This window comes from Mesoplodon bidens, assembly GCF_964165515.1.
Source record: "Mesoplodon bidens genome assembly, chromosome: 6".
Lineage (NCBI taxonomy): Eukaryota > Metazoa > Chordata > Mammalia > Artiodactyla > Ziphiidae > Mesoplodon > Mesoplodon bidens.
The window spans coordinates 6,428,247-6,444,025 of NC_138162.1; the positions used below are offsets into that span (position 1 = coordinate 6,428,247).

At 41.8% G+C, this 15,779-nt stretch overlaps 1 protein-coding gene across 1 annotated transcript in view; it reads left to right on the top strand.

Annotated features, from left to right (window-relative positions):
• The window catches only part of FNBP1 (formin binding protein 1), a 133,951-nt gene that overhangs the window by 112,051 nt on the left and 6,121 nt on the right, over window positions 1–15,779 (top strand). The window contains exons 11-12 of the mRNA XM_081237774.1: window positions 4,900–5,009; window positions 14,049–14,181. Of these exons, the coding sequence (XP_081093900.1) occupies window positions 4,900–5,009; window positions 14,049–14,181 (243 nt within the window). The remainder of the gene's footprint in view (window positions 1–4,899; window positions 5,010–14,048; window positions 14,182–15,779) is intronic.

A 15,779-nucleotide genomic window follows, 5' to 3' on the forward strand; every position in this document is an offset into this window, starting at 1 on the left:
CATTTACCAGTTTGAGACTTTGCCTTAATACCTTTAGGAAATGCCACTGTTCGTATTTATTAGATCTCCTTAAGATAAAAATATTACTGGGATGTTGTGGAACTAATCGCTTTCCCAACACTTTTAGTCCGTGTGAAACTTTCCATGGGAAATTTGGTGAACAAAAGGCTACGTGATTATTTCCATCTTTTATAATCATGCTGTTTCACTGACTGCAAACTTATATTGGTTTATACTCAGGCTGATGTGACCAATCCAGAACAGTAAACGGAAACTCTCCTTTTGTATCTTTATTCTTTGCTCTGGCAACGTGGCAGCTAAAGAAAGGTTTTGGTCGATCAGCCCCTCTTGGGAACTTTGGCACAGAACCGCTAAAAATCATTTTCACAAAGCGCCAGGTGAACTGATGTGTTATGTTAATTCAGTGGAATGGACCAAGTTCCTCTTCTTCTCATGTGTTGTTGTTTCTCTCTCTCTCTCTCTCTCTCTCTCTCTCTCGCTCTCTTTTTTTCCCTGTCACCCCTTCAATTTTTACACGAAGCTTTCTCTCAAGCTGGTAAGCACAATTCCTCCATGCATGTCCTGAATCTAATCAGGTTTTTTGGTGTATGTTTTGTGGGTGCTGTGCCATTGTGCAACAAATCTTCAGAGTTAACTGTTGATTTGTGTTTCTCTTGTGTGTGCTTTTGTTGGTGTTTCTTTATTAGACCTCTGGAATACAAAGGTCCAGAGTCTAACAGAGGTGATCGTAATCTTTTCTTCAAGTTGCTAAGAAAATTAACGCTTAACTCATGATTTGGTTTTCTTTACCACTGGAGTCTTAAGAGGATGACAGATGTTGATAAACTTTATTTAAATATGAACATAAATATGAATATTAAATATGAGGGAGTTTATGTTTTGGATCATTTGGAATAAAAGCAAATATAATCGTTGAAAATTGCTCCTCCCCGGGAGCCACAGAAGCAGATGAAAAATGCTGGGGACCTGAGGGAGACATGCAGGAATGATGCCAGGCTCCAACTCAGGTCTAAGGCACCTTTGAGAATTGGAGGTCATGAAATCTTTAAGTTGCTACATAAATACATTGGTGCCTTGTGCATAGCTGATTTAAGAAATCAAAGACGATTTTATAGACAATGAAAAGAGCCTCCTAAGCCTTTCTAAAATGATTTCTTTAGTGTTCGGTGTTGTTTCTACTTTTAATTCCATAGCCCTAGTAAGTAGTCAAACTAATCATTAAATCTATTAAAAGAAACTCTTAACCACATAACCCATTACTGTACTTCAAATATGTGTAAGTTACGTAATAGTCTCAAACACCACAGCTGAGAAATATCCTAAAATTATGGACAATGATGAACTGTGACACTTCAACCAGGAACTGTGACACTTCAACCAGGAATAAGATCAGCATTTTATGTGCTGCTGTTGAGAATGTAGGACAGTATTTTATGGTTATCCTTATACATACTTTTATATGTGTTTCAGTATATACATAAACATATATATACATAATTTTTCTACCTGACTCAGTATTTGGCGACTGTTCCAGCCCTAAGGAAAAGGAATATTTTATTAAATTAAACATTTCTTAGTCAGCAAAATAAAATTCCGAGAAGAGTTCTACAAGAAGGAAAGATCTTTTTTTTTTTTTTTTTTTGCGGAAGGAAAGATCTTAAATGAACGTCAGTCATTAGCAGCAGTATGAATTTGGGAGAAATTGGATCCATTAACTGGGAGTCTCTCAGATGCCAGGGTTTATTTTTTGCCCTTTACTTATTCTTTTGCTCACATGCTAGCAGCTAAAGATAATATTATCAGGCAGTGTTTCTGTCTGAGATCAAACATTTTACCAACCTTGTATTGAGTTGTTGCTTGATGCCCTTACTTTGAAGCTAATAAAGAAGTTACACACAGATGGCTTGGGTGTAAAAATAATAAAACTCAAGAAGCAGCTCGTGTTATTGCCCAGGAGCAAGTGTTTGATTCCAGTAGCAGGTAAAACAAGATCCTCTTAGAGCCACAGCCATTGAAAATATACGTATTTTGGCCCCTTTTCCAAACCCTGGTACTGCCAGTATCCTAGGGGTCCCTCCAAAGAGTTCAGAAAATCTATTCTGACTCGAAGGTAGAAATAAAAATTCCTTCGTGGCAAAATGAATCATAGGTGAGAGTATTGTTCGAAAGAATTCAAGCTTCAGAAGGTGAATAGGACAGGGCTTCCCTGGTGGCCCAGTGGTTGAGAGTCCACCTGCCGATGCAGGGGACACGGGTTCATGCCCCGGTCCGGGAAGATCCCACATGCCGCGGAGCAGCTGGGCCCGTGAGCCATGGCCGTTGAGCCTGCGCATCCGGAGCCTGTGCTCCGCAACGGGAGAGGCCACAACAGTGAGAGGTCCACATACCGAAAAAAAAAAAAAAAAGGAAAAAAAAAAAAAAGGTGAATAGGACAAAATGAACCTTTGAAGGTACTTTCCAGAAACCTCAAGTTTCTTTGGATCTAGAAGAAGCTGTTGACCTGAATCTCCAATGGTAACATGAAGTTTGTTTGAGGCATAGTTACAGGGATTAGTTTTTAAATGACAACACAGAAAATATAGAATATCTATTGAAAGGGACCTAATTGGTCAGTTAGACTAACTCCTGATCAAGTGAAGAGGATTCATTTATTATTTAATTGCTTTCGTTTTGTAGATAATCAGGGTTGCGTTTCTTGTTGTTGTTGTTGTTTGGGCTATCTATTTATAAGTCATAAGTCAGAGTGTTTTTTACTACAGATTTCTTTGCACCTGTGGTACAATATGGTATCCATTCACCACAGGTAACTTAATTAAATCTAACTTAATTTAAATGAAAAGTAACTAAAATTTTAAGATTCAGTTCCACAGTTGTACTGGGCACACTTCAAGGGCTCAACAGCCATATGTGGCTACTATATTGGACAGTGCAGATGTGAGAACATTTCCATCACTGAGAAAGTTCTTTTGGGTCTCATAGCACATAGCGAGGCTCAATAAATATGTATGAATTAACACTGACTGCTTACTAGGTTTGCTGACTTCTGCAGCAGCGTATCTCACGCTGTGTTTTGTCGCATTCTAGCATTAAAACAAAAATGAAAACAAAAACAAAATCTCTGTTCTAGAAAACATGCTGATCTGTTTTAAGTCAATTCAGCATGAGAAAAAGTACTGAGCTTTCAGGTTCAGTGATTGAGTTGAGAAAATTGAAAAGCACTTAATTAGGGCTTCCCTGGTGGCGCAGTGGTAGAGAGTCCGCCTGCCGATGCAGGGGATACGGGTTCGTGCCCCGGTCCGGGAAGATCCCACATGCCGCGGAGCGGCTGGGCCCGTGAGCCATAGCCGCTGAGCCTGCGCGTCCGGAGCCTGTGCTCCGCTAACGGGAGAGGCCACAGCAGTGAGAGGCCCGCGTACCGGAAAAAAAAAAAAAAAAGAAAAGCACTTAATTAAGGTTTCAAGTGTTATAGCACAATAGTATATGGAAGAGGAAAAACAAGTCTGCTTTATTTTTATATTGAAGATAGTTGGCTTCATCTTAGTTTTAGAAGCAAGTTGAACTTCCTTGGTTTGGCATTAGGGAATAATCACTTCTATTTTGCTTTTCACTCACACACACACACACACACACACACACACACAAGTCTTTGAGACTATTAGCTGAAAGGTCTTTGGTGGCCTTAGTGGTGAACTATTTGCTGAATCACAAACTTCCAGCCCAGCAGCCTGGCATTTTCTCATAAGCAGCCTAGGAACTTCAGTCACAAGCCCCCGTGTAAGCTGCTTGGCAAACTCAAGCTAATTTTGCAATTACATTATCCGGGTCCCTTCTTTTCCACCCACTCCCAGGCAAGCCTGTCTTGCCTTTGTTTAATTGGTTGTAAAGCAAAATCTCTTTTCTAAATTCCCTGGCTTATCCCTGGCTATTGATAAATTTCTCTTTCTTTATGAAAATAGCCGCATTTAAGGAAAAGCACTTGATGGCCACAACTTAGCTACAGCTTCTGACGTGTAAGCGTAGGTAGGAGTCTAGAAACTCACGGATGATATTTTCCACTTAAATCACATGCACAGAGGAGAGAGAGCAATTTTTTTGAAAGGGAATCAAGATATCAAAGTACACGTCTTCTGATGAATTAGAAACAGCTGAGGCTGATTTCATCCACTGTGGGAAGTTGGATTTGAATTTGGGGCTGGGGGCGGTGTTCTCTATGAATTCTCTGAGATGATCCTAAAGATGACGAAAAAGAACCGACCAGAGTTTTAGAGGCAGCAGAGGCAAGAAGAGTGCATGGGAGGGAGGTGGGGCGGGGGGGGCTTAATAACCCTTTTACCCACATTCTCTGAGGAGCTAGACGTCCCATTTGTCACTTCACAGGGATGGAAACTTTTGGCCTCAGCCTGTGTGAAGAGACGGGAAGGAATACTCAGACTGGGTGGGGTGGGGGCCAGCAGTGGCATCAAAATGAAACAGTTGGCGGGGGCACTTATCACTGTTTTATGTGAAGAAGCATAAACCTAAAGCTTCAGGGTTGCCACCGACACTGACAGTAAAGTGCAGAGTCAGTCTCCAAATTTGCTTTTCATTGATCCTCTCTGGAGTCAAAAGTATATCTTCCTGTCTCGGTGCTCCCTGCCTTGTCGGAGGTGTCTGGGCCGGCATGAAACGGTTTGCGGGCCTTTTGCGGTTTGCATGCACTGATTTTTGCATCTCAGCTGGGTGTCGTGGGAAAGAGCTTAATTTAGTTCATGAAAACACATGCAGACGTCTGCATTGCCCTGTTGTCTGGGTGATCTTTCCCGCAGGCTACTTCCCTCGGTGTCTTTCTGTCAAGGAGTGCCGTCAGGTTTTCTGGCTTATTTCTATTTGCATCTGCAGGGTGCGGCTCCAGAAGATTTCAGCAACCTCCCACCTGAACAGAGAAGGAAAAAGCTACAACAGAAAGTCGATGAATTAAATAAAGAAATTCAAAAGGAGATGGATCAAAGGTAGAGTGGATCAATATGACTTATTAAGAAATTTGAGGGCTTCCCTAGTGGCACAGTGGTTGAGAGTCCGCCTGCTGATGCAGGGGACATGGGTTTGTGCCCCGGTCCGGGAGGATCCCAGATGCCGCGGAGCGGCTGGGCCCATGAGCCATGGCCGCTGAGCCTGCACGTCCGGAGCCTGTGCTCCGCAATGGGACTGGCCGCAACAGTGAGAGGCCCGCGTACGGCAAAAAAAAAAAAAAAAAAGAAATTTGAGTTCAGTTTGGAAAGATGGGAGGCCCTAAATTAGATTTTAATCCAAGTGATTATTTTAGCCGTGTGTTTGGTTGTAGTCTACTGGATTGCTTTATTAAAGACAGGCAGGATTCTTTTAACAAATAGGTATTATTCTGAGTTTGGGCAAGAAAATACATACAATTATCTTCTTTATTTTTGTATGTGTGCACTTACTTTAATAATGCTACACTTACCATGTTATCACCATGGAATGTAAATTCAGGTTAGACAAGAAAATTTCACAAGTACAGCAAAGCATTCTGTAGCATACCGAAGTTTATATAATGTCTGACCAAACCAGTTTGCTCATAAATCACTTCCATTATAGGTAATCTATTTAGTTTAATATTTAGGATTCTTATAGAGAAAATAAACAGACTGCACACATTTAGAAAAGTGTTTTTCATTTACCTTTGCATTAGCACTTAAAAAACACATTTCTATTTCAAAATGTATATTAGCCATAAAAAGGAACACAATTGGAGCAACGTTGGAACAAAAGGAACAACATCTCATTTGTAGAGACGTGGATGGACCTAGAGACTGTCCTACAGAGTGAAGTAAGCCAGAAAGAGAAAATCAAATACCGTATATTAACGCATATATGTGGAATCTAGAAAAATGGTACAGCTGAACCTATTTGTAGGGCAGGAATAGAGACGTAGATGTAGAGAACAGACATGTGAACACGGGGGGGAAGGGGAGGATGGGGCAAATTGGGAGATTAGGTTTGACATAAATACACTACCATGTGTGAAATAGATGGCTAGTGGGAACCTCCCTGTATAGCACAGGGAGCTCAGCTTGGTGCTCTGTGATGACCTAGATGCGGGGGCAGGGGGGAGGTCCACGAGGGAGGGGATATATGTACACATACTGCTGATTCACTTCATTGTACAGTAGAAACTAACACAACACTGTAAAGCAATTTTACTCCAATAAAAAAAAAATATTCTAATATAACAGCAGCAAAATATAGCCCTGCAATTACAAAAGTGCTAAACGGGGATCTACAATTATTTTCTTTTTTAAAATTAATTAATTAATTTCTTTATGGCTGCGTTGGGTCTTCATTGCTGCGTGTGGGTTTTCTCTAGTTGCGGCGAGCAGGGGCTACTCTTCGTTGCTGTGCGCGGGCTTCTCATTGCGGTGGTTTCTCTTTGTTGCGGAGCATGGGCTCTAGGCACGCGGGCTTCAGTAGTTGTGGCTCACGGGCTTAGTTGCTCTGCGGCATGTGGGATCTTCCCAGACCGGGGATCGAACCCATGTCCCCTGCATTGGCAGGCAGATTCTTAACCACTGCACCACCAGGCAAGTCCCTTAAGTTATTTTCATGTTTACAACTATGATTCTGAAATAAATACTACTTCTAAGCAGCTCTGTTATCAGCTTTTTAGGTTTGGTTTAAAAACATACACATAATTGCTAGGAGGTTTATAATGTTGTATTCCGTTCCTGAAAGCGTTCCTCAAAAGCCAACCAGCCCTCAAAACAGTACTCAGTCCACCAGGCAGTCAGAAAGAGTTAAATTAACTGGGGTAAATAAGAGTCCTACATTACATCAAAAGCATATGATGTTCTGCAGCAACTAACTGGGAGCATTTCAGGATTGATTGGCGTGTTGTCCTCTTTAGACCTAATTTCATCAGAAGAGTTTAAGAAGGTGGACACTGGGGACTTCCCTGGTGGTCCAGTGGTAAAGAATCCACCTTACAACGCGGGGGACCGCGGGTTCGATCCCTGGTCGGGGAACTAAGATCCCACATGTCGTGGGGCAACTAAGCCTACGCGCCACAACTACTGAGCTTGCGCGCCTCAGCGAGAGAGCCTGCATGCCACAAACTACAGAGCCCACGCGCCCTGGAGACTGTGCGCCACAACTAGCGAAGAGAAAACCCGCACTCCACAACTAGAGAAGAGAAAACCCACGCACCACAACTAGAGAGAAGCCCGCGCACCACAGCGAAGATCCCCCATGCCGCAACTAAGACCTGACACAGTCAAAAATAAAATAAATAAATTAATTAATAATAAATAAATCTTAAAAAAAAATAAGGTGGACATTGTACCACTACCAAGTGCATTTAAAAGTGACATGTTTCTTCTGTGCTAATTTGACTCCCCTGAATGACCTAGCTAGTGAACTAGTCACGGTAACTTGGTCACCAGGCAAACCAAGCCTGCAAGAAAGGACACCAGTGTTCAAATTACCATGTTATTGGGCTTCCCTGGTGGCGCAGTGGTTGAGAGTCCGCCTGCTGATGCAGGGGACACGGGTTCGTGCCCCGGCCCGGGAAGATCCCACGTGCCGCGGAGCGGCTGGGCCCATGAGCCATGGCTGCTGAGCCTGTGCATCCGGAGCCTGTGCTCTGCAACGGGAGAGGCCCGCGTACCACACACACACAAGAATTACCATGTTATTGTCTGATCCAGTTTATTTTCAACATAAACATACAATCTCAATATGAGATGTCTAACTAAAGCAAGCACCGCCAACAAGGCCAAGACAGCGTCTCCTGTTCCAAGGTTTAGGTTTTGCCGAGAATTCTCGATACGTGGAATAGCCCACACCAAGAGTCATTGCTCCCATAACAAAGCCTTGGGCTGCCACGTGCATGTGGATCAAATAAACAGACATTTTAGTATTTCCCCTGCTCTTCAATCTATATAATCCATATGCAACGATTGCTGCAAAAACCTGCCATTCCAATGGGGACAAATGGTGCCTCTCTAGCTTTCTGGGTAAGTTTAGATCCTTGATCTTCATCATATGAAGAAAGAAACATCTATGTCGCTTGGCGTAGTGATGGAAGAATCTTCAGACAATGACAAGACATCTCAGGCTCCAACTGGCTTCAAAAAGATTTTCTGGTGGTTTTTGTTTGTTTGTTTTTGTTTTGTTTTGTTTGGCTGTACCACGTGGCTTGTAGGATCTTAGTTCCCTGACCAGGGATTGAACCCGGGCTGTGGCAGTGAAAGCCCGGAATCCTAACCACTAGGCCACCAGGGAACTCCTGTTACCTCTCTATCATGAGCGTAGAGGTGAAGTTTTTGTACAAATGAGGAAGAGCAAAGTGGCATGACCCCCACCCTCTCCCTTGCCCCACGTCCGAGCTTTGGATACAAAATGTACTTGTCTTTCTATTTGAGGGTAAGTAAAAATCAGCCTTCCTATAGATTCTCATGTCTTCTTGTCTTTTTATAGAGTGTGTTGATGGTATCTGGAAAACAAGTCACAGTATGTCTTGTACACATCACCAGCCATTAGAGGTGTAAATATTTGCTTGTTCTTGACAAGCATCTGCCCATCTGCCCAGGCTCCCACTGTGAGAGTCCCCTGGTTTCTGAGCTGTTCTATAAGTTTGATCTTAGGGATGGTAGGTTGGTACATATGCAAAACAAGAAAAGAAAACATTGGGAAAAGATTCAGTATCTCTTCCCATTTGCACTTCCTTCCCACATTTACAACGAATAATACCTGCACATCATTTAGGGGATACTTGCTAATAATCCTGATTGAAAAGCCACTTTAGGGGACTACACTCAATATTTCGTAATAACCTATAAGGGAAAAGAATCTGGAAAAAAAAGATATGTATATGTATAACTGAATCACTCTGCTGTACACCTGGAACTAACACAGCATTGTAAATCAACTGTACTCCAGTTTAAAAAAAGAAAAGAACAGCCACTTTTTATTCTCTCACCTTCTCTATTCTTACTGAGGGAATTAAGTGAATCATCATTAATGGCGATTTGAACTTAAAAGATAACTTGAGATTTTGTGCTCTATAAGTAGGCCAGATTGTAGTCCTACATAAATTTAGTTATATTGAAGCTGGGGTTAAAACTTGGTTGTGCAAAAAATAAACAAACAAACCTGGTAAGGCAGTCAGCTTGAGTACATGCAAAAGAAAAGTGGGTTTTGATTTTTTTTTAATCTCTGGGAGAGCAACTCCTGAAAAATAGATCGTTTTATGAACATTGTTGCAGTATGTTAAAAAGAGGAACACATATGATGAACTTTGTTCTAGCTTTATATTAAAAATATACTTTATGAAATAAAAATTTTTGTACTTTTTATAAATAAAAGTCTTTGTACGCTTTATAACATCTGGGACCAAATATAAAAGGGTTTATAAATGTATTATAAACCTCCTGCTGTTTACTAAGTGAGCACTTATATTTTGCACAGGAGTAACAAGTTATGACTCAAGTATCTGAAATGACATTTTATAGGTTGTTGACAGACTCTCTCTAATTGTTTGATATCATGCAGAAAAGTTTCTCTGTCACTTGGGTTGTGGCCATGGAACTTGGTTAACGTTTGAAACCCCAGAGCAGCGCTTGCTGGTAATAAGGCAAATCACGTTCAACCATTCACTTCGCCTCTGTTTATCAAGCATTTACTGCGTACAAGGAAATATTCTAGGTATAGCAGTGAGGATAAAGCGATGAACAAAACATCAAAAACATCTGTTCTCATGCAACTCACATTTTGTGCAGGAGGCACAGAAAATAAAAGGTTTTGAGCAGAGGTGGCATGATCTGGAAAAGGCTGGATTTTTGTTTGTTTTCGGTTTTGTTTTTTTTTAATAATCCAAAAAGGCAAGAAAGGAGAGAAAAAATATTAATATATAGAATAGGCAGGACAAATCAAAAGCACAAAATAGAGTGGAAGATTTAAAATACCAAGCACACTAGACACCCTGGATTCCAATCTGGTTCCACCTGTTTCTTTTGCAAACTTTGGACAAGATTCTTAAGCTCTTAGCACCTCCGTTTCCTCACCTTGAAAAGGGAGTTAATATGCCTGTCTATGAGGATTAAGTGTGTCAGGGTATGTCACGTGCTGAGGACAGTGCCTGGCATATTGTGTTTGTAAAATAAAATGAATCAGTATGTTAAATGTGAACAGACTACATGTTCCAACTAAGAGATTTTCAGACTGGACAAAAAACTAAAACCCACATGTATGCTAGTTACAGAAGACACGTCCAACTCATAAAGTGCAGAAAGGTTGAAAGTAAAGACTGGAAAAAGATGGGGCTTCCCTGGTGGCGCAGTGGTTAAGAATCCGCCTGCCAATGCTAGGGGTCAGGGGTTCAAGCCCCGGTCTGGGAAGGTTCCACATGCCACAGAGCAACTAAGCCCGTGAGCCGCAACTACTGAGCCCGCATGCCACAACTGCTGAAGCCCGCATGCCTCTAGTCCATGCTCCTCAACAAGAGAAGCCACCGCAATGAGAAGCCCGCACGCAGCAACGAAGACCAAATGCAGCCAAAAATTAATTAATTAATTATTTAAAAAAAAAAAAAAAAAAGAATGGAAAAAGACAGACCATGCAGGTACTGACCAGAAGGAAAACTGGTGTGAGAAGACTTTCAGGCCAATAAACACCCCAAACTATTCAGCTTAAAAGGATCAACTTCATAAAATAAATGATTCAAATAACAAATGGCTCAATTCACCAAGAAGAGATACAATTTTAAATCTGTACAACCATGATAGCATCAGCTCAAAATATAGAAAAGGTTATGCTATTAACCTTCAGACATAAGTACAAGAAATACAAATACATCATTATAGTGGGAGATTTTTAATGCACTTTTCTCGGTAATTGATAGAATAGATTAGCAGAGAGTCAGGATAGAGGATTTGAACAATATAATTAACAAAACTGACCTAATACACAGATATCCAATAACTGCATGCTACACATTCTTTTCAAGCACACATAGAACATTTCCAAAAATTGGGCATATCCTGGTTTTATAAAATGAATCTCAACAAACATCAAAGGATAGACATCATTCACAGTATGTTCTCTGCAGGCTGCAATTAAGCTGGATATCAACAACAAAAATTTAAAAATTAAGAAATATGGCTCTCAACTAACACAACATTGTGTAACAACTATACCCCCTTAAAAAATAAAATAAAATGTGGCTCTCCGCATGGCTCGGTTACAGCATGAAGCCTGCTCAGTCAAGTTAAAAAGGCTCCCCACCCTTGTTATCACTCTGGCATGACATCAGGAAGAATCCTGTTAAGTTGGTTTAGCAGGAATCATCCATTCACCTTTGATTTTCCATCCACTGAGTCCCTCATTCTGCTTATTGGCTAAAAATCCCCAGCTGTCTTTACTGTATTAGGAATTGAGCCCAGCTCTAAACTGAGGTGTCTTTTCCCCGATTGCAATTGTTTTTTGGTTTTTTTAAAATAAAATCTGTTTTTACTGCTTAAAAAAAAAAAAAGAAGGAAATGTGGCTCTAAGTAACACATAGATTAAGGAAGAAGTCATTATAGATACTAGGAAATATATGAAACAGAACTGAGCCTTAACCTTAACGTACATTCTCTATCTCCGTTTTGGGGATGTCACTAAAGCCATGCTTATAAAAGGAAATTTAAAGCTTCCAATACATATTAGAAACAAAGAAGGCTGCAAATCAATGAGCTAAGCATCCATCTCAAGAAGTTAGAAAAAGAGTAGCAAATTGAACCAAAGAAAATAGAAGAAAGGAAACGATAAAGGAAAGAGTATCAATTAATGAAACAGAAAGAATCACACATTCAACAGAGAGGATGAACAGAGCCCAAAGCTGGTTCCTTGAAATGATTCACAAGATTGAAAAACCTGCAGAGATTGATTAGGAGAGACCTGGACAAGAGGAATGGGAGATAGTGATTTTTTGTTTTTGTTTTTGTTTTTTGGGGTTTTTTTTGCGGTATGCGGGCCTCTCACTGTTGTGGCCTCTCCCGTTGCAGAGCACAGGCTCTGGACGCACAGGCTCAGCGGCCATGGCTCACGGGCCCAGCCGCTCCACGGCATGTGGGATCTTCCCGGACCGGGGCACGAACCCGTGTCCCCTGCATCGGCAGGCGGACTCTCAACCACTGTGCCACCAGGGAAGCCTGAGATAGTGATTTTAAACAACTCTTTTGAGAAGTTTTGCTGAGAAATAGGGTACTGGAGGTATAGGCCATGAAGTCAAGAGAAGACTTGTGTACACGTGGATGACCTTGCAGTTTGTTTGTTGTAGGGACATTTATTCATGTAACAAATACTTAGTGAGCATCTATAGTGCACCAGGCGTGGTCCCGTCACTGGGGGTTTATCATGATCATAAAGGGCTTGAGCCCAGAAGGCTCCTCGGAGAGCTGCTGTTCTAGGTGGGAGAGACAGACAGTAAACAATAAGCATAATAACAAGTCACGTAATGTTGGGAAGAGATACATGCAGTGGAAGTAAAAGAAAGTAGAGCGAGGTAAGTGGGCTGGGAGGACAAGTGGGTGGGGGGCTCCCGTGGAGACGTGGTCTTAGGGAAGAACAGAGGGTTCACTGTGCCCACCAAGGGGCAATACGGGCTCAGAGGCAAGGGGGCAGGTGGAGGGGTGGTGAGGACTTGGGGAAATTCTCTTCCGCTTATTTCTGTATTTTTTTTTTAATATAAATTTATTTATTTATTTACTTTTGGCTGTGTTGGGTCTTCGTTTCTGTGCGAGGGCTTTCTCTAGTTGTGGCAAGCGGGGGCCACTCTTCATCACGGTGCGTGGGCCTCTCACTGTCGCGACCTCTCTTGTTGTGGAGCACAGGCTCCAGACGCACAGGCTCAGTAGTTGTGGCTTGCGGGCTTAGTAGCGCCGCGGCATGTGGGATCTTCCCAGACCAGGGCACGAACCCGTGTCCCCTGCATTGGCAGGCAGATTCTCAACCACTGCGCCACCAGGGAAGCCCCTATTTCTGTATTTTTGATTAAACTATTTCCCATGACTCAAAATACAGTTTGTGGGCTTCCCTGGTGGCGCAGTGGTTGAGAGTCCGCCTGCCGATGCAGGGGACACGGGTTCGTGCCCCGGTCCGGGAAGATCCCACATGCCGCGGAGCGGCTAGGCCCCTGAGCCTGTGCATCCGGAGCCTGTGCTCCGCAACGGGAGAGGCCACAACAGTGAGAGGCCCGCGTACCGCAAAAAAAAAAAAAGAAAGAAAGAAAAAAAAATACAGTTTGTGTTGTTGGTCTTATGCTGGGTGATTGGTGTAGAATTTCTTTTGCTGAAGCTCATTAAAGTTAGCCCCTCACCCTCGGCAGGGAGTCATTTGCTCTAAACTTAACTCGAATGCTCCTGAAGTCCCTTGAAGCCAGGGTTCCAGTTAGCAGAGCTCTCTGGTCCTAGAAACAACCTTCCGAGGGCTGCTATGGGCGGCCTTCCAGACAGGATTGCAGGAGGGGTGTGGGATCTTGCAGTGTGTAGCTTTAAGGCTCTGTTGCCCACCTGTCATGGATCCCGACTGTGGGTTCCGTTTCTTAATAGTTGAAATCGAACTGTTTAACTTAATCTTTAGAATTCCCAAAGCAATGACCTGCGCTTCTTCATGAGGTAAACATTGCAGCCTACGAGACCCATGGTTTGCATGCAAAACACGTACATGGAAATATTGGGGTTTTGTCTCTTGTTATGTAGGGCAAAGCGAGGTGCAGGATTAATTTATGTTTCTCACTCGCTAAAAACAAGAGGGAGATTTCGTTCCGAAAAGGCAACTGGAATTTAAATATGGGTCTCTGGATCATACAGACCTTGGTTAGCAGAATCCTTACAGAGACGTTTTAGAAGGGAGGCGGACCCAGTATCCCCCTCCAATCCACACCGCGGTGCAGTCTCGCCACGCCCTCATTCCCGTAGTTTTCATGGTGGAGGGAGAATATGACTGGCTGACGACAGCATTAACCTTTACCACGTTCTGCCTCTTCTCCTTTTCAGAGATGCCATCACAAAAATGAAAGATGTCTACCTAAAGAATCCGCAAATGGGAGACCCCGCCAGTTTGGATCACAAATTAGCAGAAGTCAGCCAAAATATAGAAAAACTGAGACTGGAGGCCCAGAAATTTGAGGTAGGAAAAAGCTGTTGTGGAAAAGCTTTGTTGGAAAAAAAAGAAATAGAAGTGGGTGTAGGGGGTCACGAGATGCATATGGTTGTAAATCGCCAGCGTTTCTTTCCCTGCGAGAGATGCGGCTGGAAAAATCAGGTGTCTCACGAGTTATGATAAAAGGAAAAAGACACTGTCATCCACTGGGTGTTCAGCTTTTCAGCATATCCTATGTTAATGGTGTCCCTTACAAGGGACGCTATTTAAGGTCATATTTGTATACAGTGTTCGCTGTTTTTTTTTTTTTTCATCTAAGTGTTTCACTTAAGTTGTTCTGCTTCATCTCCTGTTGACAGTGGGTATAATTGGGAATATACAGTTGTCCATCATCTCAGTGAATCAAAAAGACAATTTTTAAAAAACCATTGATATTTGTAATTTTCTTGTAATGTCTTTGCCTGGCTTTGGTATCAGTGTAAAAGTTTTCAAAATATATTCTGGTTGCAAATTCCTTTTCAGATCTATGATTTACAAATATTTTCTCCCATTCTGTGGATTGTTTTTTTACTCTCTTCAAGGTGTCCTTTGAAACACAAAAGTTTTATTTATGTTTTTATTTTTTTGGCCATGCCACACGGCTTGCAGGATCTTGGTTCCCCGACCAGGGATTGAACCCGGGCCACGGCAGTTAAAGCACCGAGTCCTAACCACTGGACCGCCAGGGAAGTCCCCAAAAGTCTTAATTTTGATGGAATCAATTTTTTTTCCTTCTATCACTTGTGCTTTTGGTGTCATAGCTAAGTGACCAGTGCCTAATCCAAGATCACAAACATTTATGCTTATGTTTTCTTCTAAGTTTTATAGTTTTAGCTTTTATATTTAGGTCTATGGTTCATTTTGAGTTAATTTTTGTATATGGTTGAAGGTAGAGGTCCACCTTCGTTCTTTTTTATGTTGTCCCGGCACCATTTGTTGAAAAGGCCTTTTCCTCCTTGAATTGTCTTGGCCCCTTTGTCGCAAATCAATTGATCATAAATACAAGGGTTTACTTCTGGGTGGGGGTGGGGGGAACATTGAAATATGTTATTGTTCTTTCAAAGCATCCATTATCAAAAGATGTTATATGTGAAAACCAATAGGAAACACACATAAGAAATGAGGAAGAAACACAAATAATAAATCTTTTAAGGAGGGAGCGGGGCACTCAAAAGCTGTGGGCAGAAGGCTTCTTTTTCCCCTCGAAATGTAAAGACTACAGAGCCTGGAAAAATAAATTAGTAACTGAGCATTCCAACCAGAATAGATTATTTCTAGCAATAAAAGGTCAAATATGGCTTTTTTCATTCTTTCTAGAATCTGTCAGTAAGGTATTAGCATTTGAGATTTTAGAACCTAGAAATGTCCTTTTCTGATCATGTTGATTCTTTCACACTATTTCAAATGTTGCTGAAGATACTTTGATCTACTTTGATTTCCTATGTATGAGTTTTCTTCACTATTTAAAAAAAGAAAAATGTTACACTCCTTAACGAAAATGGGAAGTGTGGCTTTCAAACTGAGTCATGGCTTAAGTGTGGCAGGACCCTCATGTTTCCCAGTGTGACCTCATGGTCACAGAATTC